The following is a 27,680-nucleotide window of genomic DNA, read 5'->3' as shown; positions in this document are numbered from 1 at the left end:
TTCCAACCACTCCCGGTCCTCCGAGAGCAAGGATCTCCAACCACTCCCGGTCCTCCAAGCGCTGCACCCTCCAACCACTCCCGGTCCTCCGAGAGCAAGGCTCTCCAACCACTCCCGGTCCTCCGAGCGCAGCGTCCTCCAACCACTCCCGGTCCTCCAAGCGCTGCACCCTCCAACCACTCCCGGTCCTCCGAGAGCAAGGCTCTCCAACCACTCCCGGTCCTCAGAGAGCAAGGCTCTCCAACCACTCCCGGTCCTCCGAGAGCAAGGCTCTCCAACCACTCCCGGTCCTCAGAGAGCAAGGCTCTCCAACCACTCCCGGTCCTCCGAGAGCAAGGCTCTCCAACCACTCCCGGTCCTCCGAGAGCAAGGATCTCCAACCACTCCCGGTCCTCCGACCGCAGCGCCCTCTAACCACTCCCGGTCCTCCGAGCGCAGCGCCCTCATTCAGGCGCTGAATGACTCGCAGTCATTCAGGCGTAGCTTCTTCCACGAGAAAATCTGCAGTCTGGAAATCCAAAGCAACACCCACTTAATTCTGGAGGATAAGAGTAAACATTCTATATTTCGGGCCTAGACCCTTCATGAGTTCTGATGAAGGGTCTCAACCCGAAACGTCGACTGTTTACTCTTTTCTATCGATGCTGCCTGGCTTGCTCAGTTTCTTCAGCATTTCTTCATTTCTCACTCCTCAAAGCTCAGCGCTAACTACTCGGAGTCCCCCGAGCTCAGCGCCCTCTATCTACTCGGAGTCCCCCGAGCTCAGCGCCCTCTATCTACTCCGGGTCCTCCAAGCTCAGCGCCCTCTTACTACTCCGGGTCCTCCAAGCTCAGCGCCCTCTAACTACTCCGGGACCTCCAAGCTCAGCGCCCTCTAACTACTCCGGGTCCTCCAAGCTCAGCGCCCTCTATCTACTCCGGGACCTCCAAGCTCAGCGCCCTCTATCTACTCCGGGACCTCCAAGCTCAGCGCCCTCTAACTACTCCGAGTCCTCCTAGCTTAGCGCCCTCTAACCATTTCCGATGCTTCGAAATCAGTGTGCCCCGACAGCAGTCTCGGACCGCCGTTTGACCACACTCGCGGCCCTCCCAGCTGGTCAAACAGCATTTATGGAGAGGAATAAAGAGTCGGCATTCCGGGCTGAGACTCTCCATCACGGCAGCACAGCGTGCCGAGACAACTACCGAATACAGCGCCCTCGGCCCAATACCACCCGGAGTGCAAGAAACAGTTTATAAATAAACACTTCATCCTTTAAAATTGTACCGATCATTGACCGACTGTAGCCGAACGCTTTTTCAATGACCGATGGCGTATCACCTCTTTCCAATCGCTTTATTATTTCCACTTTATTTTCAATTGTGATCGTTTTCCGTCAACGGAACAGAAACACTGCGGACAGCGGGTCCCGAGCTCCGCCAGGTCCTCAAGTCCACCGCACTGAGACTGGTTAAAAGGGACATGCTGGGGTGGTGCTAACTGGAAAAAGGTTCAGGGTGAATCTTGCTAAGAAAAATTTAAGCCAAATACAAAGTTACACACTCAACACAGTGTCAACGGCAATGACTTAAAATGGTGGACAGCGTCGTGATTCGACTTAAATTGGCGAATGGCGTTCTCCTTCCTCAGTTCGTAAGTCGGACGTTCATAACTCAGGGAATGCCTGTATTTCAATTATGTTTCTCTACTATCATAATTATATGTGCTGTATGTGACAGTTGGTACCATGGCCCCAGACAAATGCTGTTTCATTTGGCTAGTATTCCTGTACAGTTGAATGACAATTAAACTTGAACTTGTACTCTATTTAACAAGAATGAGAAATAATTGTAATGAAACTAAACAGTTCTTTTTAAAAAAAAGAGCACAGAGTAAAGATTGGGATGTTGTTTCCCCGTTCTACCTCTGGCAGAGGTAGCTATAGAAGAAGATGAAGATCGATTTTTGAATCAACAAAAATCAAACACTTAAAGCAGAAAGGCCTGCACAGAGACACGAGGGTCAATAAGTACTGATTCTCTACCCAGTAAATGCTAATGTTGCTACTATATCTACATCCCTTCATGCTGTTGCTATGGTTATTCTCTTCCTCAGGGAAAGAACTATTTTGCTGTACATGATAAGAACCATTTAGATGCACTGGAATCATTGGTCAAGATTTATTACAGTACCCATTTTGCAGTTGTATAAAGCACTATCTTTGGAAATGAAATTGAAATACACGGTCAAATCAACAACCAAGACCCAACTGCAATGAAACACCGCCATAGGTAAAGATGCTTTATTACACCACTTTGTTTTACAGAGCAGAAAACATTGATGTACACGTGTTGAAATCTTGTTGCAAGAAATACCTTGGTAGTGCAGCCAAATGTCAAATGTGTTCAAAACGTGCTAATAAGGTAACAAATCAGTAAGAAACCTTAAAAAAAGTATGCATGAGAAGTATGGAGTGAGTCTGTGCAATAGAGATTAACCTTTTCCAGCAGCAATAACAACCAGTAGTACATGTTAAGGCAAAAAAAACCTTTCCTTTCAATATCAAGAAATTGAAATCTTACTTGCACACCCACACCTTGGCCGAAAAAATATTTGAGCAATGTGGAAGAAGTCACTAGCTCATCTTTTAAACGGTAAGAAAAGAATGTTTGGCAAGAGAACAAACTTTAAAGATCTATGTTATAAACTCCTAGGAAGTAAAATAATGAAGCACGTTTTACACAGCTGATGCAACACTGTTCTCTGCATAAACACCTTAGCTCAGTATGGAAGCAAGGCAGAACTGATGAAAGATTGCAAATACTTTGTACCTACGTCTCCCAACAATAAATTAAAGTAAAATTGAGTAACAACTGAACTAATTTGCCAACTTTCAGTGATAATCACCACAGTTTATGGCAGTATTATCTAAATGTACTTTGGCAATCAATAGATCATTTTCTTCAACTGGTATCTACCACAGTAAACAGAATCACAAAATACACAAGTATAAAAAGATAGAACCCGAAAGAAGATAACTCTTTGCTTCACAGAAGTATCTATGTCAGGGGTTCTCAATCCTTTTTAAGCCGTAGAATCCTATACCATTATCCAAGGGGTCTGTGGACCCCATGTTGGGAACCCATGACCCATAGTAATGATGGGCATTGTTCAGCCCTAATTATGGTCAAGTGCAATATTGCTTACATCTGGACCAATAATTTTACACTGCAATTTTACAAAGAGTCTAAGTGTCGATTAAGTGTCAATTAGCCTTTTGATCAAGCTAATGTGTTTTGCAAATTCTGTCTGGATTTTAAATATCTAGTGTCAGTTGCTAACTAGAAATGTTGCAAATGTAAAAATGAATGGACATCTCTATTTCATCATGAGGCAAACAACGTGCAGAGCATGTTAGCCAAATAAGTGCATAGTCCCAACCTATTCAGGAACTCCAGCAACTTGAATGCAACTGTAACAAGGAATCATTGAATTCAGGATTATCAGGATACAAGTCCACTGTGCAATGCCTTCAAGATATAGAATGATTAGTAATCATATTTCATCATTCAGGCCATAGTCTTCCTCTGGATAATCACCCACTGTTACAGACTGTGGCTTCACAAATGCTCCATACTTGGACTGACATTCAAAGTATCTTTTTCCATTTACACTGCAGAACAAACAAAATCATTGATGAGGAACAGTGAAAGAACATTTGCAATTATATTTTTCTTTCATTCAAAATCACCAAGTGCTGAGGTCTTGGGATTCACAGGACAGACTTTACCTGCCATCATGCTTTCCTAAAGGTTCATCATATTTCAATCCAATCCAGTATCCAGGTTTAAATTCTGTTTGACCTGAAACAGCAAGACTAGAATTAGATGGAAGTTCAGCCAAAATCCAAAAATCACTCCCACTAGGTTTCTAATTGACAGTAACTAATTTAACAGGCCTGTGGATTCTTGTTATGTTATTAGAAAAAAAATTCCACTGGAACCAACAAGCAGATCTAATTCACTATTTTATGTGAGGTATATTTTTTAGCCTACTTAAATGAATGATCTGTAGAAATATGCAGCATTTATCAGAAGTACAACATAACTGAGGCCCATAAAGAATAAATCTGCTGCAAATACAATAAACGGCCAGCATAACTTGTACTACCTCCTGATGCTAGCTCAAATCTTACCACTCTGTGTTTGAGCTTGATGCAATGGTTGGCTAAATAAAATTTTAATTCAAGGTGGAAGCAAAACTGCATGGATGTAAAGGAGTCTGATCTACTTTAGGCTTGCTACAGATATATTTAATTAGTGTCTGTAACTTTCTAATTTACATCAAGTAATTTATACTTAGCTCAAATCACAGACTTAACAATTGTACTTCATGAAAAAACTGTAGATGTTGCTGGTCTAAAAATGCAGGAAACACTCAGCAGGTTGCAGTTTTCACGAAAAGAGGAACATTACAAATCAGAGACTCGGAAATGAAAAAAAGAACTGACTTTAAGTTGCTGAGAGGCTAGGGACTGCTGGATAGGACAAAGAGAATATCTCTGATGGTGAGAGGCCAGACTGCCCAAGTGATGCCAATATTTTCAGTCCTGATTCAACTGATCTGGTTCAATTACTATTGCATTATGTTCACCCAATATGTTCTTGGACTATATTATCCTCTGTATAAACTTTCTTTTCACAGCCAACTTACCAACATACATCACTGTGCCTCGTTTGGTTGGCTGTCCTGATATTATAACCTCACACCTTGAACCTACTAGGATGCCATCTGCCAAAGCTTTCTCCTCTTGTTGTCTCTGCTCCATCTCCAACTCTTCTTTTGCTCGCTGCTCCTCATTATGCAAGCCCAGCTTGTTGCGTTTCATAAATAAACGAGCTGAATCTGAAATAAAAATAAGTCATTGTTACTAGGCAGCCAGAAGTACTTTCAGTTAAAACCACTTCTATTGTAGATGTAACTTAACATGTTAATTATCTGAATGGCTAGAAGCAATAAATAACACGTAAACCACTCCCAGGCAAAACAAAAAATAATCAAAGTCACAGAAGCAAGTCAGACTCGTATACAAGTTAAGCAAAAAAGCTTTCTGACTTTGTGTGATTTTTTTTGTTTTGCCTAGGAGTGCTTAAGCTACATCTATATGTGCAAAAGTCTTAGGTGCATATGGACTGAGTGCAGGTCAATGGGACTAACGTAATAAAGTTTCGGCACAGACTAGAAGGGCCAAATGGCCTGTTTTCTGTGTTGTAGTGTTCTATGGTTCTATATACATAGCTCAGGTGCCTAAGACTTTTGTACAGTACTGTAGTACCGTAGATTCCGGACTACAGAGCGCACCTGATTTTAAGCCGCTGGCACTAATTTTAGAAATAAAATCATTTTTTTAAATGTAAAGGCCGCACCGGATTTTAGGCCGCACCGGATTTTCGGCCGCAGGTGTCCCACGTTGTAATATGAGATATTTACACAGAAAGATATTACACGTGAGGATTTTTTTAACTTTTAATTAAATCCATATGGTAACAAAAACAAATACATATTGCAAATGCTTTTTTTCGAACCGTGCCCGTACGCGGCTACTTTTAAATATACGTTGCGTATACTTCTTTACTGAACAACATTCCAATATCTCCTAACGACTGGTAAAAAATATATATACTGCAGCCTACCAGGAAAAGTTATTGATACCTTTAACTTAAAAGCAGAGTTCGCTCAGATCCAAAGCCGCTCGCGTAATCCGCTCCCCCCCTCCTTTCCGTTTCATCGCAAACGGCATTTAAAAGCAGATTTCGCTCGGATCCAAAGCCGCTCGCGTAATCCGCTCCCCCCCTCCTTTCCGTTTCATCGCAAACCGGCATTTTCCCACAAGACGCCGCGAAACCGGGTGTGACGTCATAGCATCCCGCGATGTAGTACAGAAAACAAATATAGTTTAAACTAAGTAGGGTAGGTAGCACAATGCTTCGAGTGTTTTCCATGTTGATGTGGGTGAGTACAAATGACTGATTTACAATAATTTAATTGTGAAAGTGCGCTTGATTTATCGTACAATTTCATTGGACCTCTGTGAACTACTCATCAATTTTATTGGTCTACTGTTACGAGGCAAAATGTTTTTGGCGGCATGAAAAAAATAATGTATTAGCCGCTCTGGATTATTGGCCGCAAAGTTCAAAGCTGTTCAAAATGTGGGAAAAAAGTAGCGGCTTAAAATCCGGAATCTACGGTAACTTTATGTATTGCACTGTACTGCTACAACAAATAAAACAAACTTCATAAAATCCATGAGTGATGATAAATCTGATTCAGATATGGGTCTATTGTGGATTGAGAATGGGAAGGGGGCAGGGAAAAGGGAATCATATTTGGGGAAAAGGGAAGGAAGCAGAAAGCACAAGAGAGACATTCTGTAATGATCAATAAACCAATCGTCTGGAATCAAAACATCTTGCCTGATATCTCAGGGCTCGGTGTGTCTGCACCCACAACAACCCTCACAACTGGCACTCATCCTCTGTCACCAGTCCACATCCTCGTCATTCCCAACACCCTTTGATCCACCAGATTTACAAACTCGCTCTCTGCTCCATATTGATAAATATAGTACTGTGCAAAAGTCTTAGGCACCCTAGCTATATACATGTCCTTAAGACTTTCACACAGTACTGTACATTGAGAATAATATTCCATTTAATGAAGTATACACTTTTTCTTTGAGAGTAATACCCATGTAAGAAAAAGATAATGAAAAGATTAAAAGAACTGACATAAATCCCATCCCATCCAACAAGGCATCATGTTTAGTTTGCAGCAAATCTTAACTTAAGGACAACAGGGGTGTCAACAACATGGTCAAAAAGAATGGATGTTACATCCAAATTCTATTGCATTACATCTATATCTTCTGTGAATTTCAGTGTATTGTTCAATACCAATGTAGTACAACATTGGCTATCTAACCAAGTAATAGTTACAGAAATAAAATCAAAGATGATAGCAAAATATTCAGTTAATTTAACGTGCGAAATACCTTCAAATTCATTATTTTCCAATGGGAAAGAAACTTGTCAAAATTAACCAGAACATGATTTTATTCAGTGTCTTACCTGTTCTCTTTTCATATGCTTCATTTGAAATTTCATATTTAATAACTTTAGAAACATCCTCATATTCTCCCATTTTCACTCCACTTTTGTCCATTACCTAGAAAACACAGATTTGAAACAATCATCCTAGTTAACTTTAAGAAAAGTAGCAATAACTATCCTGCATTGTGGCAACCTGCCCCAGAACCCAAACAAAATTTTATCAACTACACTGCTTCAGTTTTGTCCCAAAACATACTTCCTGTGTACACTGAATCTGATAATACCCCACCAATCATTTTAATGGATTTAAATATAGAATTAACATTTAACATCAGTTAACTGCATTTTAGTTGACAGCCCAAAAGAATTCACTTCAGTATGATTTTATCCAACCCCAAAAGTTGCGACATTAAAAAAAGCAATTTGAATGCAAAAGACATTCTGCTGAGATCACATCTTGAATATTCGAAACATGTCTGATTTCCCTGGCTAAGGAAGGATTTTGCAGGTCTCATAAAGGAATCTCTGCGACAAGAATTTCATTTAATTTGTCAGAGTAAATATTTCATTTGGTGCAACAACATGGAGGGAACACATGAGGAGAACTCTTTCAAAGATGGGTCATTGCATTTAGCACACACATTTGGGAATAAGTGTGAAATAAACAAGCTATTTAAAATATGAAAACAAGTCTCTTGGGCATCCAAGTTGCTGCATCTGGAAACAATGGCCAATGGAGGAATGACTTGTAAGTTCTAGCTTGCTTCTAAGTCTGTCAAAACAAGCATAGCTTGTGATTGATTTATTGAATCTTTATGGGGAGTAGAATAATTAGCTTCTGATTTATTTCCCTACTATTCCCAGAAATAAATACCCCAGCATAACATAAAATATTTATCGTACCTCCTGTTACACAAATTCCACAAGTCTTTGCAAATCTCAGCTCTTTTTTAAACTGGGCAGACTATTAATTATGATAGAGGGAGTCCAGTTAATGATACTTCCTGGTTTGCAAGGTTTGTTTACAAGGAGAGATTAAGCAGACAGGTTCACACCAGAAATTAGTTAGCAAAGCAAGAGGTGAAAGGAACCTTATTTTAAAAAAAAAGTTGACCAGATACAAGTGCAATTGATGTTTCTTCTAGCCAAGTTGTCTAAAGGCATGGATCGCAGCCTCAAAAGAAGCAGGTCAGGCATCCTCTCTTCTCCCCTCTCTATTGGGCAGATACAAAAGTCTAAAAGCACCCAACAACAGGCTGGTACAGCTTCTACCCTACTGTTCTAAGACTATTGAATGTTTCCTTAGTATGATAACATAGACTTAACCTTAATCTACCACTGACAGACAGGAGGCAGCTAGTGGGAATAAATGGGGCCTTTTCTAGATGGCTGCCAGTGACCAGTAGTGTTCCTTAGGGGTCAGTATTGGGTCTGTAACTTTTCACATTGTTTATCAATGATTTGGATAATGGAATTGATGGCTTTGTGGCAAAGTTTGCAGATGCTACAAAGATAGGTGGAGGGGTAGGTAGTGCTGAGGAAACACGGTGATTGTAGTAGGACTTAAAAAATTAGAAGAATGGGCAAAAAAAGTGGCAGATGGAATAGTGTTGGTAAATGTACGATAATACATTTTGGTAGAAGGAACAATAGTGCAGACTATTATCTAAATGGGGAGAAGGTTCAAACATCAGAGGTGCACAGGGACTGAAGAGTCCTTGTGCAAGACTCCCAGAAAGTTAATTTACAGGTTGAGTCTGTGGTAAAGGCGGCAAATGCAATGCAATGTTGGCATTTACTTAAAGGGGAATAGAATATAAAAGAAAAGAGATAATGCTGAGGTTTTACAAGACACTAGTCAGGCTGCACTTAAGAGTATTGTCATCAGTTTTGGGCCCCATATCTCAGAAAGGATTAAAAAGAGGGTCACAAGGATAATTCTGGGTATGAAAGGGCTAACATACAATGAGGGTTTGGCAGCTTTCGGCCTATACTCACTGGAATTTAGAAGAATGTGGTGGGGGGGGGACGACGACACAAGATTTCATTGAAACTTACCAAATGTTGAAAAGACTAGATAAGGTGGATGTGGAGAGGATGTATGCTATGGTGGGGGGGGTATCCAGAACTAGAGTGCACAGCCTCAAAATTGAGGGGCGACCTTTTAGAACAGAGGTAAGGAGGAATTTTTTTTAAGCTAGAGAGTAGTGAAGCTGTGGAATGCTCTGCCACAGACTGCGGTGGAGGCCAAGTCCGTGGGTATATTGGCGGAAGTTGAGAAGGCAAATGTATGGAGTTCAGTGGGATCTGGGTTCAGCCATGATGGGATGGTGGAGCAGAATTGATGGACTGAATGGCCTAATTCTACTCCTATGTCTTATGATCTTAAAGACTGGAAGTGAAAATAAAACAAATTCACATTGTCACCTACAATTACTGTCTCTATGCACTGCACGCTGGACTGTAATTCTTTATTCTCAACTCTGTTGCTTTCCTTTCTACCTCAATGAAAATGTTGTAAATTAGTTTATTATTTTACAGATCAACTAATTTACCAGCCATTGAAGGTTAGAACTTTCTTTACCTAGAGTACATTTAATTGTTAAGAATTCTCTACCCAAGCTGGCTAAATCACTAGAAATATAAATACATTTTAAAATATTATGAGAATCACAGGATATGGGGTCAGTGCAGGAAAGTAGCACCTTCAGAAGAACTTTAGAGTGTAGACAAATATTTTCCTCACACAGATGGTACTGTGCACAGTTTTATTTAGAGATACAGTGTAGAACAGGTCCCTCCAGCCCAAAGCACAGCACCACCCTGAGGATGTACAAACTTCCTGACAGAGGATGCTGGAACTGAACTCCAACTGTAATAGCCTCGCACTACCCACTATGCTACCATTAGATTGGAGTCACAAGAGACTTCAGATACTGGACTCTGGAGCAGCATATAAAATACTGGAGTAACTCAGCAAAGTCAAGACCTGAAACGTTCAACTGTCCCTTTCTCTCTAGAAGTGCTGCCTGGACCATTAACCTTTCACATCTTGACTTTGCTGACTTACCCTAGTATTGTGTATTGCCTCAGCAGACTGTGGAAGTAAAACTACCCAATATAAATTAATACAAGAGGCAGAGGAAGTATTCAGTAAGTTCACAGCAGAACTTATCACCTCGATGGCATTCTCTTGATCTGATCCAATAACCATTGTTTCCCTTAATATCCAAAAGGATACCAATCATTTCTTAAGGCATCAGGTTCCAACTCAAGGAGGGAATCACACATCGTTGTTAGCAGCTGTAAAGTAATTGTTATTATCTATCTCAGATAATTACGATGAAGCAGAAACAAAGGAATAGGGTATAGTAATTGGGACAGAGTGAGATCAATTTACAGACAAATAGCAGGATCTATTTACCAGTGTTAACAAGTGAATATCCTGGGGTTCCCAACCTTTCATTATGCCATGGACCCTTATCATTAACTGAAGGGTACTTGGCCCCTGCCCATTCTCCCTCTTTCTCCCTGTAACCTTTGATGCCCTGATTAACCAAAAACCTCTCAAACTCTGCTTTAAATATATGGTACTCAATAACCTGGCCTCCACAGCTGTCTATGGCAATGAGTCCCACAGATTCACCACACTTTGGCTAAAGAAACATTTCCTAATCTCTGGTCTAAATGGATGTTCCTCTATTTGGAGGCTGTGCCTCTGGACCTAGACTCCCCCATTATAGGAAACATCCTATCCATATCCACTCTAGCTAGGCCTTTCAATAGATTTCAATGAGCCCCCCCCCCCCCCCCCCCAATTCCTCTGAATCCCAGTGATTAAAGGCCCAGGGCCATCAAATGCTCCTCATATGATAAGCCTTTCAATCCTTGAATAATTTTCGTTGCTTTGAACCCTCTCCAATGCATTACAAAATGAATGCTAACATTGCATTTGCTTTCCTTACCACTGACTCAACCTGCAAGCTAACCTTTTGGGAATACTGCACGAGGACTCCCTAGTCCCTTTGAATTTTTTTCTCCATTTACAAAATAGTACATGGATTCATTCCTCTGCAAACACCCTGCTTCCTCAACACTACCTGCCCCTCCACCTATCTTTGTATCATCCGCAAATGTGGCTACAAAGCCACCAATTTCTTCATTGATATATAACATGAAAAGAAGTGGTCCCAACACTGACCCCCATGGAATACCACTAGTCACTGACTGCCAACCAGAAACTTCCCGTCAATCCTTTTGCAACTTGGGTCTAATTTTCCAGTCATACCAACATGTTTTTGGGATGTGGGAGGAAACCAGATCACCAAGTACAAATCCACATAGTCACAAGTAGTAATAAAAACTATACATTGACACATTGGAAGTCTTGTGTTACTCAAGATTTACAAAGCTTTATGAATTCTGCAAACTGCAACAAGTACTATTCAGTAATCTCCTGCAGAAAACAGTTGTTTTCAGACAGCTTCCTGATCATCAAGTAGCACTGAGAACGCAAACAAACACTGGTCATTGGTTTAGCCATATCCAAAAAGATGAACCTATGTAACACCCTGTGAAAGGTTTCACTTCTCATGTAACAGGCTTTCTGTAGAAGCAGTGTTTGGGTCATGGTTAGAGATAACGGGTGCTTCGGAATGTGAGCCGTCCAACGATGGGAGGGTGTTTTCATGCCGTGTGCCTGACACCAGGATGATCTGGGTCTTTGTTCGGCGGGAGATGAAGAAAGAAGATGCCGGAGCGGAACCACCATCCGACGAAGGCCAGGAGACTGAAGGAGAATCGGAGAAGGGGAAAACTTGTGCTCATTAGAATATTTCATAAATATGGGCCCTTTTCTTTTCGCTTTTTCTTCACTAACCCTTTAGTCAAATTAAGATTACAAAGCTAAATCGTTTAATTGTATGCAGTGCACTGCCTGATTTGTAACAGAGTAACACATCACGCAGTATCCACACAAACAGAGTTTTCAGGGTGGACTCGCATCTCAATCTCAACCGTTTGGCAGGACCAGAGATTGCCTTCCCTAGACTTACGCAGCCCACAGAACCTGAGCTGTTACAGCTACATTAGAACGTATCCAAGGTAATTTTAAAATATTAATAAGCACTGAGATTAATAATTTTGTTAGAAATATGGGTGGCAGGGTGGAGATATGTCTCTATTTAAGGATGTGCAAGGTGCTCCTTTCCTCTGTTAGCCTGCAGGTCACCCTTGGGCACCTGCTTAGGTCCCTAATCAGGGTCATGTGAGGCTACGGGAGCAGGTGGTGCACATCACAAGTCCTGGTTATGTGATGAACCGACGCCAGGCAGACAATCTCTGAAGATTATTGATATTGGCTGGGGTCACTCATTTTGTAAAGACATTGCTTAGAAGGTGGCAATGGCAAACCACTTCTGTAGAAAAATTTGCCAAGAACAATCATGATCATAGACCATGATCGCCCATGTAATAAGACACAGTGTAAAATAATGAAGACTTTTAGAAGTAAATTCAAATTACAATCTAAACAGTTGGATGAGCTACGTTCATGGAACTTTATGAAATAATTTCATTGTACTCACATGTATCCGACAGTGATCATCTACAGGATAAGATCCAAGCAATGCATCATCTTGGTCCAGCAAGCCAATGAATTTGTCATCTGCATTGAATAACTCCAGCTCCATGGATGAGGCAGGAGAACCCACAATCAGTTCTAGTTTACACTGTTATAAAAATGATCAATTAAAAATAATAGAAAGTAAGCACATCAATCTTTACCTAGAATTTAAACAGTGTGGGCAAAGATAGAGTCTTCAATTTTTAATTTAAAATTGGTATATTTTCTTCTTGTAGAATAATAGTAACAAGTTTTCACCTGTTGAACCAATTTCACTCAAATCTCCTCAATGCAACTTAACAGCCTTCTGCTTTCTAAATATGTGACTACATGCGCGGCATCCCTTTCCAACTGTCAGCCTACACTCCTGTCTCATCTTCACTTAACAGCAAGAAACAGAAAAGTCATGAACTAGCCAAGATAACACGGGAGACACAAACACAAGAAAATCTGCAAAGCAAGCACACAAAAGTCCTGATGAAGTGCCTCAGCCTGAAACATCGACTGTTTAACGTTTCCTAAAGATAACAAGGAAGATACATTTTAGAACGTTCAAGGCAAATTACAGAGTTTAGGGCAACAAACTTAGACAATCATTTCTTATTCAAAGCACCATGCTATGTAAAGGACTAGTGAAGAAGGAATCTGACAGGAGAGGAGAGTGGACCATGGGAGAAGAAATTCAATCTATTTTGTTCAAATAGGAGGAACTCTTATTTGTCTTTATTAAAACTCATTTTCCAATTCTATCCTTTCACTTAACAACTCAAACATTTTTTTCCTCAATAAAAAAACAAATATCTTAAAGTCAAAAACCATTAAACACTTTTCAAAAATTGGGGAACTTTTGTTGACTGACATAAAAAAATCCCTCTGTAACATCCATTAAAGGTCCATTCAAAAATCCAAGCAACATTATAGAGAAAATGAAACCTATGCCCCAATGCTGATCCCTATCAGACACCACGTCTTGTTTTTTTGAGCTTCCAATCACTATGGCTCCCTTTATTCTAACTCTTTGCCTCCTGCCAATTAGCCATGCTCCATCCATGCTAGTATCTTGCCCGTAATAGCTTGATAAGTAGCCCCATGTGTGGTATCTTGTCAAAGGCCTTCTGAAAATCCATGTGCACAACATCCACCAATTCACCTTTGTCTATTCTGCTTGTCATTTCCACAAAGAATTCCAACAGATTTGTCAGGAAAGATTTTCCCTTAAGGAAACCATGCTGAGTTTGGCCTATTTTATCTTGAGCCTCCAAGTATCCCGAAATCACATCCTTAACAATCAACTCCACCTTCCAACCACTGGCCTATCTTCTGTTTCTCTCCCTTGAAGAGTGAAGTGGCATTTGCAATTTTCCAATCCTCCAGAACCATGCCAGATTCAATCGATTCTAGAAAGATCATTTACTAATGCCTCCATAGATATGTACAATGTCACAATTTTTTTTGTGTTTCAATGAAATCTTCCTCATTCACCCAAGTTGTAGTAAACGTAGCCCTGGTAATTAATCTCTTCTCAGATGGCATTCTTGACATCCCAGGAATCAGTCTTCAATACATTCCTTCTTAGCTACTGAGAGCAAAACAGTACAATACAGGTACCCCGCCCCCCTTTACAAAGGTAGTGTTCCTATGAAACATTTCTTAAGCCGAAATGGCGTAAAGCAAAGAACCTTTAATTTATATGGGAAAAATTTCCGTAAAAGCAAAAATTGTCTTTGTAATGCGAAAACAGGTTACTAATGTAGGTCTTTTGTAACAGTGAGGTGGTGTATAGTGAACATTCGTAAAGCGGGGGACACCTGTATTCCACGTGTGGTCTCACCAAGGCTGGTGTTAAAGTGTTAGGTTTAAAGTGTTAGCAAGACATTCTGATTCTTGTACTCAAAACATCTTGTAATGGATGTCAAGATATCTTTTGCCTTCACAAACCCACAGTATATATTTGCTTTAAGTAACATGCAGGTCCATTTGGTACAAGAACACTTCCTAATTTATCACTATTTAAATAATAATCTGCCTTTTGTTTTTTTGCTAGAACGCATAACTTTGCATTTTGTACATATTATGCTGTATATGCCATATACTTCTTACTTGTTCAACCTGGGCAAGTCAATTTGATCATTAACAAACAATAATCTGTTTGATAACCAATTAGCCACTGTCTGTCACTTTCTAGAAAAACAATTTCTATTTCTTACCTGTCAACCAATCCAGAAACCATGTACAAAATATCACCATCTAATGTGATATAATCTTACACATTATCCTCTTATGTGGGAGTTTACCAAAAGGCCTTCCAAAATTCCAAACATACCACATCCACTCCCTTACGGATTCTACCATACTGTGGCTGGTTGAGTATCCAACTCTAAATACTGATCTATTTGAAAATTTGTCTACAAAATGCATCGGCACCTAGTTACAAAATGGTGCCAGTAATCACTGGCGACATTCTGTGGGCTGCAGAAAATTGTTCCAAAAATTCTTTTAAATATACCTTTTTTTTGATCTACTCTTACTGCAATCTTCTGCATGTAACTTCCCTGTAAGCAATGCATTTTTAAATCGACTGAATGATCTTCAGATCTCACGAATGACTGAAGACTTGGCAGACTAGACAGTATATTTAAGAGATTGAAGGCTCATTGCCATGGCTGAAAGCAAGGTGGGGGGGGGGGGGGGGGGGGGGGGGGGGGGGGAAATAGATAACACTCCAAGCCAGGCTGAAATGCAAAGAGTTGAGGCCTCCTCTACTCAACGTCTTGTTGGCAGATGTGCAGTTGCGGGAAAAAAAGAATGAGGACCCAAGGGCAAGACTGCTGTAACGAAGAAAACTGACGGTCTGTTCCATTGTATGTTTGATTGAAACGTGGCTTTCCCTGGGCACGCCAAATACAGCAATCAAAATTCAAAGGCTTCTTGATTTACAGAATGGATCAAACTGCTGATTCAGGAAAGGCAAAAGGAAAGGCGTGATAAACACTCATTGGCACTCTGACGTGATGGTTTTATCAGACTCGTGTTCCCCAACAATGAACATGGTAAAATGCCATCTGTTCTATTCATCTCAGGAGTTGTACACAAGACAAAAAGTTAAGCTATTTGACCCATCAAGTCTGTTCTGCAATTCAATCATGGCTGATCCTTTTTCCCTCTCCAGCCTTCTCCCCGTAACCTTTGATGCCGTTTCCAAGCAATAACCTATCAAGCTCTGCCCGAGTACACCAATGACTAGGCATCCATAGCTGCCTATGGTAACAAATTCCAGAAATTCACCACCCACTGACTAAAGAAATTTCTCCACATCTCAGTTTTAAATGAACACCCCTCTATCCTGAGGTTGTGACCTCTTGTCTTAAGATTCCCCCAACATGGGAAACATCCTATCCACATCTACTGTCTAGGCCTTTCAACATTCGAAAGGTTTCAATGAGATTCCCCTCTCATCCTTCTAAATTCCAGCAAGTACAGATGCAGAGCTATCAAACATTCCTCACACGATCACCCTTTCATTCCTAGAATATTCCTCTGAACCTTCTCCAACAGCATCACATCTTTTCTTTGATGAGGAGCCCAAAACACAGACTGGGAGACTGTTTCGCTGAACACCTACGCTTGGTCCGCCAGAGAAAGTACGATCTCCCAGTGGCCACAGATTTTAATTCCACGTCCCATTCCCACTCTGATATGTCTATCCACGGCCTCCTCTACTGTCAAAATGAATCCAAACTCAGGTTGGAGGAACAACACCTTATATACCGGCTGGGTAGCCTCCAACCTGATGACATGAACATTGACTTCTCTAACTTCGTTAATGCCCCACCTCCCCTTCTTACCCCATCCCTGTCATATTTAGTTGTTTGCCTGTTCTCCATCTCCCTCTGGTGCTTCTCCCCCCCCCCTTTCTTTCTCCTGAGGCCTCCCGTCCCATGATCCTTTCCCTTCTCCAGCTCTGTATCACTTTCGCCAATCACCTTCCCAGCTCTTGGATTCATCCCACCCCCTCCGGTCTTCTCCTATCATTTCGCATTTCCCCCTCCCCCCACTACTTTCAAATCTCTTACTATCTTTCCTTTCAGTTAGTCCTGACGAAGAGTCTCGGCCCAAAATATCGACAGTGCTTCTCCTTATAGATGCTGCCTGGCCTGCTGTGTTCCACCAGCATTTTGTGTGTGTTGTCACAATACTCAAGGTGCCTTATAAAGCCCTGGCATCACATCCCTGCTTTTCTATTCTAGAACTCTTGAAATTAATGCTAACATTGCATTTGCCTTCCTCCCCACAGACTCAACCTGCAAGTTAAAGTTAACCTTTAGGGCATTCTTAACAAGGACTCCCAAGTCCCTTTCCATCTCAGATTTTTCGATTTTCTCCCTATTTAGAAAGTAGCCTGTACACTGATTTCTTCTGATTGTACATGAACATGCATTTTCCAACACCGTATTTTATTTGCCACTTTCTTGTCCATTCTCCTAATCTGTCTAAGTTCTTCTGCAGTCTGTTTCCTCAGCACTACTTGACCCTCCACCAATCTTTGTATCATCCCTGGCAACAAACCCATCTACTCCTGCATCTAAATCATTGATATAAAGCATAAAAAGTGATTCCAACACCGACCCCTGCAGAACACCACTAAAAGATCTTTTTATTCCTAGTCACTGTCTCCTACCAATCAGCCAATGCTCCAACCATGCCAGTAACTTTCCTGTAACACCATCGGCCCTTAACTTGGTAAGCAGCCTCATGTGTGGCAGCTTGTCAAAGGCCTTCTGAAAGTCGAAATAAACAACATCCACTGCATCGCCTTTATCTATCCTACTTGTAATCTCCTCAAAGAATTCCAACAGGTTTGTCAGGCAAGACTTGCCCTTAAGGAAAACATATCAACTTTGTCCTATCTTGTCCTGTGTCACCAAATACTCCATAACCTCATCCTTTAACAACCGACTCCAACATCTTACCAATGATTGAGGATGGCTAACTGGTCTACAATTTCCTTTCTGTGCCTTTCTCCTTTCTTAAAGAGTGGAGTGACATCTGCAATTTTCCAGCCCTCTGGCACCATGCCAGAATCAAATGATTTTTGAAAGATCATTACCAATGCCTCCACAATCTCCTCTGCTACCTCTTTCAGAACCCTAGGATGCAGTTCATGTAGTCCAGGTGACTAATGTACATTTAGGTCTTTCAGCTTTTTGATCACCTTGTCCCTTGTAATAGTAACGGCACTCACTTCTCTTCCCTCACACACTTCAACATCTGGCACACTGCTAGTGTCTTCCACAGTAAAAACTGATGCAAAATACTCATTTAGTTCATCTGCCATCTCCTTGCTCCCATTATTATTTCTCTGGCCTCATTTTCTAACAATCCTATATCTACTCTTACCTCTTTTTTTAAAAACATACTTGAAAAAACCTTCTACTATCCACTTTGATACTGTTTGTCAGCTTGCTTTCACATTTCATCTTTTCCCTCCTAATAATTCTTTTCATTGTTCTCTGTAGGTTTTTAAAAAAGCTTCCCAATCCTCTATCTACCTGCTAATTTTTGCTTTGTTGTATGCCCTCTCTTTTGCTTTTACATTAGCTTTGACTTCCCTTGCCAGCCATGGCTGTACTATTTTGCCATTTGAGTATTTTTTCATTTTTTGGAAGGTATCTATCCTGCACCTTCCTCATTTTGCCCAGAAACTCACATCATTGCCGCTCTGCTTCCAATTTACCAGCATCTCTTTCAATTTACTTAGGCAAACTCCTCTCTCATACCAGTGTAGTTTCCCTTACTCCACTAAGATACTGCTACGTCAGACTTTACTTTCTCCTATCAAATTTCAAAATGAACTCAAGTCATATTGTGATTACTGTCTCCTAAGGGCTCTTTTACCTTAAACTTCCTAATCAATTTACAGTTCATTATATAACACCCAATCCAGTATAGCTGATCCCCTAGTAGGCTCAATGACAAACTGCTCTAAAAAGTCACTAGGCATTCAAAAAACTCACTCTCGAGATCCATTACCAACCTTATTTTCCAATCGACCTCTATGTTCAAATCTCCCAGGACTATCATGCTTTTTCCATTTCCCTTTGTGATCTGTGGTCCACATCCCAGCTACTGTTGGGAGCCCTGTATATAACTGCCATTAGGATCTTTTTACCCTTGCAGTTTCTTAACGCAGTCCACAAGGATTCAACATCTTTTGATCCTATGTCTTTCCATTGATTTGATGCCATTCTTTACCAGCACAGCCACACCCCCCTCCCCACCTACCTTCCTATCCCTCTGATACGAAGTGTAACCTTGGACATTCAGCTTCCAACTACAGGCAGTCCCCGGGTTACATACGAGTTCCGTTCCTGAGTCCATCTTTAAGTTGGATTTGTACGGAAGTCGGAACAAGTACATCCAGAATTATTTAGTGTCAGTTAGTCAAACGTTTGTCTTAGTATATAGTATATGTTTTACCTTTCTATACATATAAAACACTTAAGAAACGTATGTATTCCAATAATTAAACCACTGCGTTGCTTAGTAATAATTGTAGCTTTCATCCGGGCAGCACCTTTCACATGCTCCATTATCTCACTTTATCCGTTATCCTTTAAAATTGTTCCAATTGTTGACCGACTGTAACCTAATGCTTTTCCAATGACCGATGGTGTTTCAACTCTTTTCAAATGCTTTATTATTTACACTTTATTTTCAATCGCGATTGCTTCCTGTCAATGGAACAGAAACACTGCAGGCGGTGGCTCCCAAGGTCCGCTGGGTCCTAAGGACCACCGCATTGAGACAGGCTAAATGGGACAAGTGGGGGCTGTGCTGGGTTTGGGTATTTGATCATCCACAATATTCTGTGTGGGAATTTAAACTGGAGGTGGCAGTGTTTTTTTTTTACGAGGTTGAGTTGCAAGCTCGACATTACCCAAGCATGGATGGTACGGGAGTCACTGGATCAACATCAACCCAGCACGGGAACGGTCTATCAATGGATCGAACCCGGGAAATTCTGTTCTCCAGCCCAGCATTGATCTCACTGCGCCACCAGCCAACCGGAACCGGGGGGGGCAGGGTCAGGGTGAATCTTACTAAGAAAAATTTAAGCCAAATACAAAGTTAAACACTCAACAGTGTCATTCTCCTTCCTCGGTTCGTAAGTACGAGTTGTCCGTAAGTCGGACGTTCGTAACTCGGGGACTACCTGTACAACCATTCTTCAGCCACAATTCGCATCATACCTGACAATCAGTAATATTATAACAGGATCATCCACCTTATTTCTTATACTCCGTGCATTCAGATATAACACTGAGTACTGTATTTGCTACCCTTTTAGATTCTGCATCCCTGTTGCACTGATACCCTGTTGGCTGCAGTTTTGTCCATCATCTGCCTGCCATCCTGACAGTCTGACTGCACGCTTACTCCAATTCCCACCCCCCTGCAAAATTAGTTTAAACTCACCCCAACAGCTCTAACAAACCTGCCTGCAAGGATATTAGTCCCCCTCGGGTTCAGCTGTAACCTGTCACTTTTGTGCAGGTCATATGATACAAGAACTTGAAGCCCTACCCCAGGTTCTCAGCCATGCATTAATCTGCCAAATCACACTGTTATTACTCTCTATGGCATGTGGCACAGGCAGCAATCCAGAAATTACTACCCTGGAGGTCCTGATTCCCAGCTTTTTGCCTAGCTCTCCAAATTCACTTTTCATGACCTCTTTGATTTTCCTTCCTATACCAGTATGTATCAATGTGGCCACTCCCCCTCCCCCTCCCCCTCCAAAATGCTATGGACACGATCCAAAACGTCCCTGACCCTGGCACCGGGGAGGCAACATACCATTCGGGTGTCCCATTCACATCCACGGTATTTCCTATTTGTTCCCTGACTATTGAGTCTCCTATCACAACCGCTTGCCTCAGCTTCTTCATTCTCTTCTGCACCATGGACCCACGCTCAGCGCCAGTAACCTGGTTTCTGTGGCATTCCCCTGGGGAACACAACAGTATCCAAAACAGTTATTGAGGGGAACTAATGGCGCTACCTGTGTATCCACACTTTCATTTCTCCTGACAGTTACCCAGCTACTTGCCTCCTGCAACTTAGGGATGATTACTTCCCAGTAACTTTGATTGATGTTCTCCTCACTCTCCCATAAGGTCTTCGTGGAGCTGCAGCTGGAGGCACTTCATGCAGATGCAGTTCCCTAAGAGACTCTGGGTCTCCCAGGACTGCAACATTTGGCATGAAGAACACACAACGGCACAGTAAGAGGGAAAAAAAACAGAAACTTACCAAGAGCCAATTCTCACCACTGGCCTACTCCCAACAATGGCTGCCCCACTTGTCCCTTCTGTACTTTTAAACAAGCGTTGCAGACCTGCAATAAGCCTCGTCGCTGTGGCCTACTCCTGCTGCTGACTGGGCTGCTGGAATCCTGACCAGAGTTTACGTAGAACCAGAGGCCAACTATAATCAAGCACCCGTGATACAGCATGATGCCATCACCAAACAGTCCATCCCGATGTACTTCAAATCAGAGAGACTTCAAACCATATAGCCTGAAGCACCAGATATCCCAACATCCTAAACCACTGTTATACTAAGATAAGGAATGCCTATTGTTCCTTGCTCAGTCCCCAGTTTGCTTGGCTTCTCCTACCTGCATACAGGCAGAAGCTAAAGAGCAGAACTCCAGAGATTAAGACAGGAGGCAGAGGAGCAGCTGACGATTTCTTCACATCAGTGGACTGGGCCACATTCAAGCACTTATCTAGATATCTGAATGAATACACCATGGTTTATTAAACAGACTTTATTAAAACTGTTGTAGACGAGTGTGTCCCCACTAAATAATAATTTTAACCAATCAGAAGCCCTGGATGAACCATGAGGTCCAAAATCTGCCGAGACTCGGATCAGAAGCATTCAAGTCTGGTAACAAAGAAAGCTACAAGAGGTCCCAGGGACAATCTCCTGAAAGCCTTCTCACATGCAAAGTGAAAATTCCAGACCAAACTTGAATTAATGAAGGATGCTTGACAGTTGTGCCAGGGCTTGAATACTATTACCTCTTAAAAAGTTGAATCAAATGACATAGGAGACAGCGAAAGACAGATAAGCTCAATGCTTTCTACGCTTTGACTGTCAAAACATGGAGGAACATCAAGTATGATCCTACGATTTCAGTCCCTGAAGCTGACGAGCTTCAGGAGGGTGAACCCATGAAAAACATCTGGCCTGGATGGGTTCCTGGCCATGTACTAAATACCTATGCAGATCACCTGGCTGGTGTGTTCACTGAGATCTTTAACCTCTTGCTCCAGCAGTGTGTTGTAACCACCTGTTTCAGGCAGGCTCCATCTTGCCTACAGGAGCAACAGGTCTACAGCAGATGCCATCTCACTGGCTCTTCACTCAACCCAGAAACATCTGGACAGCAAAGATGCATAAATCAGGATGCTCTTTATTGACTACAGCTCAGTACTCAACGTCATCATCCCCCCCCAAAACTAATAAGTTCCAAGACCTTGGCCTCAATATTTCCATGTGCCATTGGACCCTGGATTTCCTCAGTTGTAGACCAGTCAGTTCAGATTGGCAGGAGGAAAAGAGTGTGAAAAAGGGAGCCTTTTCTGCTTGGCTTCTGGTGGCTAGTGGTGTTCCTCAGGGTTCTATGTTGAGACTGTTTCTTTTCACATTATATATCAATGATTTCGATGATGGAATTGATGGCTTTGTGGCCAAGTTTGTGGATGATACAAAGGTAGTTGGAGGGGCAGGTAGTGTTGAGGAAGGAAATCTGCAGGACAGATTAAGAGAATAGGCAAAGAAGTGGCAGAAGGAATAGTGTCGGGAAATGCAAGGTCATGTATTTTGGTAGAAGGAATAAGGGTTTAGACCAGGGGTTCCCAACCTTTTTATGTGATGGACCGCTACCGTTAACTGAGGGGCCTGTGGTTTAGACTATTTTGGAGCTCCTTTCCGGGGAACGCGCTAGACGGTAGCACAATATTAATACGCAGCAGCCTCTCCGGACTCTGGATTGGGGATTGCCAAACGTTACGTGGATTTTCTGGTGCAGTCTGTTTTGTCACATGCTTTTGTGATATTATTCTGGGGGAACGTTGTCTCATTTTTTAACTGCATTGCATTTGTGGTTTCTAAATGACAATAAACTGAATCGGAATCTGAATCTGAATTTTCTTAATGGAGAGTAAATTCAGAAATTGAAGGTGCCAATGGATTTGTGATTCCTCGTGCAGGATTCCCAAAATGTTAACTTACTGGTTCTGTCGATGGTGAGGAAGGCAAATGCAATGTTAGCATTCACTTTGAGAGGACTAGAATATAAAAGCACAGACTTAATGTTGAGGCTTTAGACAGCACTGTTGACACCTCACTTGGGAGTACTGTGAGCAGTTTTGGACTCCCTAAGTAAGAGAGGATGTGCTGGCCCAGAGGAGATTCACGAGAATTATCTCAGGAATGAAAAGGTTTACACCAGGAGCATTTGATGACTCTGGGCCTGTACTCGCTAGAGTTTAGAAGTACTGTGGGGGGTGAAATTTAATTAAAACCTATCAAATATTGAAAGGCCGACAAAGAGAGGAGTCTAGAATCAGAGGGCACAGCTTCACAATAGATGGACATCCCTTTGGAATAGAGATGAGATTTTGCCAAAAGGTGGTGAATCTGTGGAATTCACTCACTGACAGCTGTGGAGACAAGTTAATTGGTATATTTAAAGCAGAGGTTGATATGATAGGATGACGTCCTCTAGGCTCAAAGATACTTTCTTCTCTGCCTTTATAAGGATACTGAGTGGTTCCTAGTATAAAATGGATTCTTGACCTCGCATTATGATCTCGCACTTTATTTTATAGCAGCACTGCACTTTATCAGTAGCTGTTCCACTTGATTCTACGTTCTGCTATTGTTTTACTTCGTATTATCTGAATATCGAATGCATCTGTATTAACAACATCAAAGAAATTTTCATTGTTCCCCGGTACATGTGACAATTCCCATTCCGCCCGATGTCCTGACGGAGGGTCCCGGCCTGAAACGTCGACCACCCCGCCCACAGATAGTCACGCCCCCGTAGACCCCGCCCACAGTTAGTCACGCCCCCGTAGACCCCGCCCACAGATAGTCACGCCCTCGTAGACCCCGCCCACAGATAGTCACGCCCCCGTAGACCCCGCCCACAGATAGTCACGCCCCCGTAGACCCCGCCCACAGATAGTCACGCCCTCGTAGACCCCGCCCACAGATAGTCACGCCCCCGTAGACCCCGCCCACAGATAGTCACGCCCCCGTAGACCCCGCCCACAGATAGTCACGTGCAATCACGCCCCCGTAGACCCCGCCCACAGATAACCACGTGCAATCACGCGCCCGTAGACCCCGCCCACAGGTAGTCACGGCGCCTCCCGCCACCGGTTTCGCCGCTTCCCCAAACCACGCCCACTCGCCGGGCCTTTCACCTCAGTGCGCGGCCAGACCAGTTTCTTACCTTGAATTCGGACACGGTAATGCCACGGTTGAACCGTTTCTCCGAGATAAACGAAGTTAGGGGGCTGCTAATCCGCAGGTTCACCACCGCCGACGATACCACTTGATATGTGTTCGCCTCCATCTCCGCCAGTCACAGTTCGACACCGCGTGGGATGGACCTCCTGCTCCGACCGTCGGTTGCTGCCCTCGGCTTCAAAATTGGCTTGGTGTCCTGTGAAAGGCCGCAAGATTGAAGCTAGTGGAGACGATGTTCGGCCGCTCCCAGTGCCGGTTTAAACCCTTGTGCCGTTGCTCTGGCGCAGCACCGCCGTTTCTGGAATATTCCACCACAACTCAGATCTCGACGCTGATTGGCTGATCTTCTGTCAGCCTCTGTTTCCCACCGTCCAATCATGACGCCGCGTTGAGTAAAGGGGCGGGAATAGGTAGGGGTATAATTGGTGAAGGAGGATGGGACGGAGAGGGTTGCAGGGATAAACATTAAACAGGTTAATGGAACGATTAGCAGGAGAGGCTAGAGAGAGGGAACAAAAAAGGTGGCAAATGGAGAGGTAATTTGTGGAGGTTAGTTTATTGTCTATAGACATACATACATAATATAAAGCCATGGAAATTAGCTTTCTGTTATGTAGTACAGTGCATTACAAATGTCAGTTAAATGTAAATTTAAGTCAAATTATACATACTATATGTGTGCAAAATAAATGTAACACTAGTGCAAGATTGAGGGAGTGGAAATGAAATATGGTCTGAAGTAGTGTTAGGTTCCTCAGGTTGGTTCATATGGTGAAGGAATTGTTCTAAAGCTTGAGGAAGCTGCTGCCTGGTGGCAGCTTTGGCAAGAGATGAGGGTTGCTGACAATGACCTCTTGAGACATCACTTCTAAATGTCACTAATCATAATATACAAGAGCAGATTTAGACCATTGAGTCCAGTCACCCATTCAATCGTGGCTGATTTTTTTTCCAACCCCATTTTACTGCCTTCTAACCCTCTTACCAATTAACCCATCACAACTGCCTTAAATACACTATGAAACTTGCCCTAAGTAACAAATTCCATGGATTCACTGCTGTCTGGCTGAAGAAATTTCTCATATCATTTCTAAAGGGATGTCGCTTAGATGGCTGTGCCATTGAATTCTGAGCTCTCTTCTCCTATCCAGGCTTTTCAGTGTTCAGTAGGTTTAAATGAGATGCCTCTTATCCTTCTGAATGCCAAGTACAGGCCCAGATCATCAAATATCTCTCAGACATTAAGCCTTTCAGTCTAGGATCATTCTTGTTAAGCACCTTGGTACTCTCTCCAGGGCCAGCACCTCTGATCTTTGGATTGTATGAGTCTACTCGCTGTAGCCTCTTGCCTTCCTGTGCCAGTCAGTGCTTTCCATTCTACATGTATAGACATCTGTCAGATGTTTGCAGAAGGCAGAGGGTCAGATAGAAGGAAAGAAAAGAATGGGACTAGGGGTGAGTGGAATAAAAGGGGAGAAATGAGAGGCACAAGAGACTACAGGTGCTGGAATCTGGAGTGAAAAATCTGGTGGAAGAACTCAGCTGGTCACGCAGAACTGTGGGGTGAAAAGAAATTGCTGGAGTTTTCTGGTCGAAACCCTGCATCAGAACTTTTGCGGGGAGAATTGCGAGTTGGGAGAGGAACTGGCTGATGGGGGGAGGAACTATCAGGAAATTGGGAGAAGGCTGGGGTGTATAATAAGGAGAAAGTGGGTAAAGAGGGAAAGCTGGGGGAAATGGGATGGGCAAAGTAGAGATAAGATGTGAGCAAAAGGGATTGGAGGGAAGGGCATATATTTAAAGTTGGGCAGCCTGTGTTTAATATGTACACATTGGGAGATGGACTGCATTTGCAGGTGTTGGGAAAGTTAAGCCAATAGAATGAGCAGTAAAATTTTCTGATCTTATAATCACATATTCTAATTATTGCTAATAAGTAGATATTTTATTGAAATCTGGTCACCAGTGAACTGTAGGACACAAAAGCTAAGCAAGGTCCCACAATATTCAATGGTAGCATAAAATCTAGCTAATTTAGTCTTGGGCAAAAGTCCTTGACTAAGCACGTTAAAGTTGTACTATGGGATTTTATCTCTGCCTGAGAGGGATATTAAAGCTTTATTTTTTCATCATATTTAAATGACACACCTTCAACAGAATAAGGATCCAGACTTTTCTGTGATAGCCCATTCAATGGCATAAGGACCCCGAGGTTTCTGTGATCGCACATTCAATGGCGTAAAGATCTCAAGGTTAAGTCAGTAGAATTGATCTTGAGACCACAAAATTTGAACTCAGTGGGTGAGAGTGTCACCTGCCACGACTGACATGAGAAATGGAAGACTTTAGTGGATGCTGGGGCTTTGGTGTTATCACAGAAGGATAACGTGTGTAAATTGAAATTTGATTCATTAACTGTACGTTCTCCCTGTGACCGTGTGGGTTTCCTCCAGATGCGCTGGTCTCCTCCCACATTCCAAAGATGTACAGGTTAGCAGGTTAATTAGTCACATGGGTGTGAGTGGACAGCATGGACTCGTTGGGCTGGAAGGGCCTGTTACTGTGCTGTATCACAAAATAAAATTTCTCTGGGAGTATCTGAGAAGCTGAGTGGTTAGAAGACAACAGATAAATTGTTACTTCTAACTCAGCTCAGATGTTGGTGAGTGGTAGTGTTTCTGTGTATTGGCTGGGAAGGGATCGGGGTCATTTACAGATAAATTAGTACAGTACAACCCTTCACCTTTTCCCCAGTAGGAGGTAGTGTAGTACAGTACCTGCATTATCACAGTTTGAAGATTGAGGTCAAATTCCACATTACAAAGGAACTGAACATCTGATCAGTTGCATTAATAATTGGGCAAATAGTAGGAGGCAGCCACCGATCCCAGGGGATCATGGGTTTGCACCTCTGGCGGACTGTGTCCTCTCCAGGGTGCAAGCCTGGAGAACCGGCTGATGCCCATGCAGTGAGTTTCCCTTCTCCACATCACTGGTGTAGTCCAAGGGAAGGACCAGTACAGGTTGGCACCAGTGTCTTTGTAGAGCTTGTCAGAGTGAAGTTGTAAACAACATTAAACTACCTTAGGGACCCTGGCTCCAGATTTCTTCCTCGGAGGTTTATTCCTGAAGCCCTTCCCATGGAGGCAACGGAGGTTTACAATCAGAGTTTTCCTTCTCCTAAGCAGGCGGCTGTCCAAGGCTGATGAGCCCCACCTGCCCTATTGGGCAAATACAGGGTAAGAATCGACAGGCAGACCAAAAACAATCTCAAAACAAAATTATTCTCTGTAGAACTATCACACGAGCAAAGGCTTCAGAAACAGTGGCATCTTACCTATTACTTGGAAATCCAGTCTTGTGATCTGTGTAGTATTCACTTTAATCAAAGTAAAAATTGGCTATCAATTTC

The 27,680-nt window shown here is 42.4% G+C and overlaps 2 protein-coding genes across 5 annotated transcripts in view; both read right to left on the bottom strand.

Moving 5' to 3' along the window:
* Nucleotides 1-2,266: 2,266 nt before the first annotated feature.
* Nucleotides 2,267-24,576, bottom strand: tbcb (tubulin folding cofactor B). Its single transcript, XM_073029020.1, has 6 exons — nucleotides 24,252-24,576; nucleotides 12,678-12,821; nucleotides 7,111-7,207; nucleotides 4,694-4,885; nucleotides 3,771-3,843; nucleotides 2,267-3,653 (listed from the first exon to the last, which is right to left on the bottom strand). The coding sequence occupies exons 1-6, from the start codon at nucleotides 24,372-24,374 to the stop codon at nucleotides 3,536-3,538; spliced, it is 747 nt and encodes a 248-aa protein (XP_072885121.1). The 5' UTR covers nucleotides 24,375-24,576; the 3' UTR covers nucleotides 2,267-3,535.
* LOC140716357 (WD repeat-containing protein 20-like) overlaps nucleotides 24,497-27,680 on the bottom strand; it is a 27,838-nt gene continuing 24,654 nt past the window's right edge. Inside the window, exons 4-6 of one of the 4 annotated variants that reach the window (XM_073029010.1) lie at nucleotides 27,606-27,647; nucleotides 27,352-27,489; nucleotides 24,497-24,625 (exon numbers count right to left, since the gene is read on the bottom strand). In XM_073029010.1, coding sequence (XP_072885111.1) covers nucleotides 27,449-27,489; nucleotides 27,606-27,647 — 83 coding nt within the window. In that variant the 3' untranslated portion in view covers nucleotides 24,497-24,625; nucleotides 27,352-27,448. The other 3 variants (XM_073029011.1, XM_073029017.1, XM_073029015.1) reach the window with 3 other exon arrangements.

Source organism: Hemitrygon akajei, chromosome 25 (assembly GCF_048418815.1).
Source record: "Hemitrygon akajei chromosome 25, sHemAka1.3, whole genome shotgun sequence".
Classification (NCBI taxonomy): Eukaryota; Metazoa; Chordata; class Chondrichthyes; order Myliobatiformes; family Dasyatidae; genus Hemitrygon; species Hemitrygon akajei.
The sequence above is the reverse complement of the archived record's forward strand: the minus strand, read 5'-3'. Positions and strand labels throughout refer to the sequence as shown.

Excerpts from the sequence above, each read along its gene's own strand:
- tbcb (XM_073029020.1), bottom strand. The coding sequence starts at position 24,374 with ATGGAGGCGAACACATATCAAGTGGTATCGTCGGCGGTGGTGAACCTG. Across the intron at positions 4,886-7,110 it reads AGCATATGAAAAGAGAACAG|ATTCAGCTCGTTTATTTATG; the intron begins GTAAGACACTGA and ends TTTTTATTTCAG. Across the intron at positions 3,654-3,770 it reads TTAGGAAAGCATGATGGCAG|TGTAAATGGAAAAAGATACT; the intron begins GTAAAGTCTGTC and ends TTTGTTCTGCAG.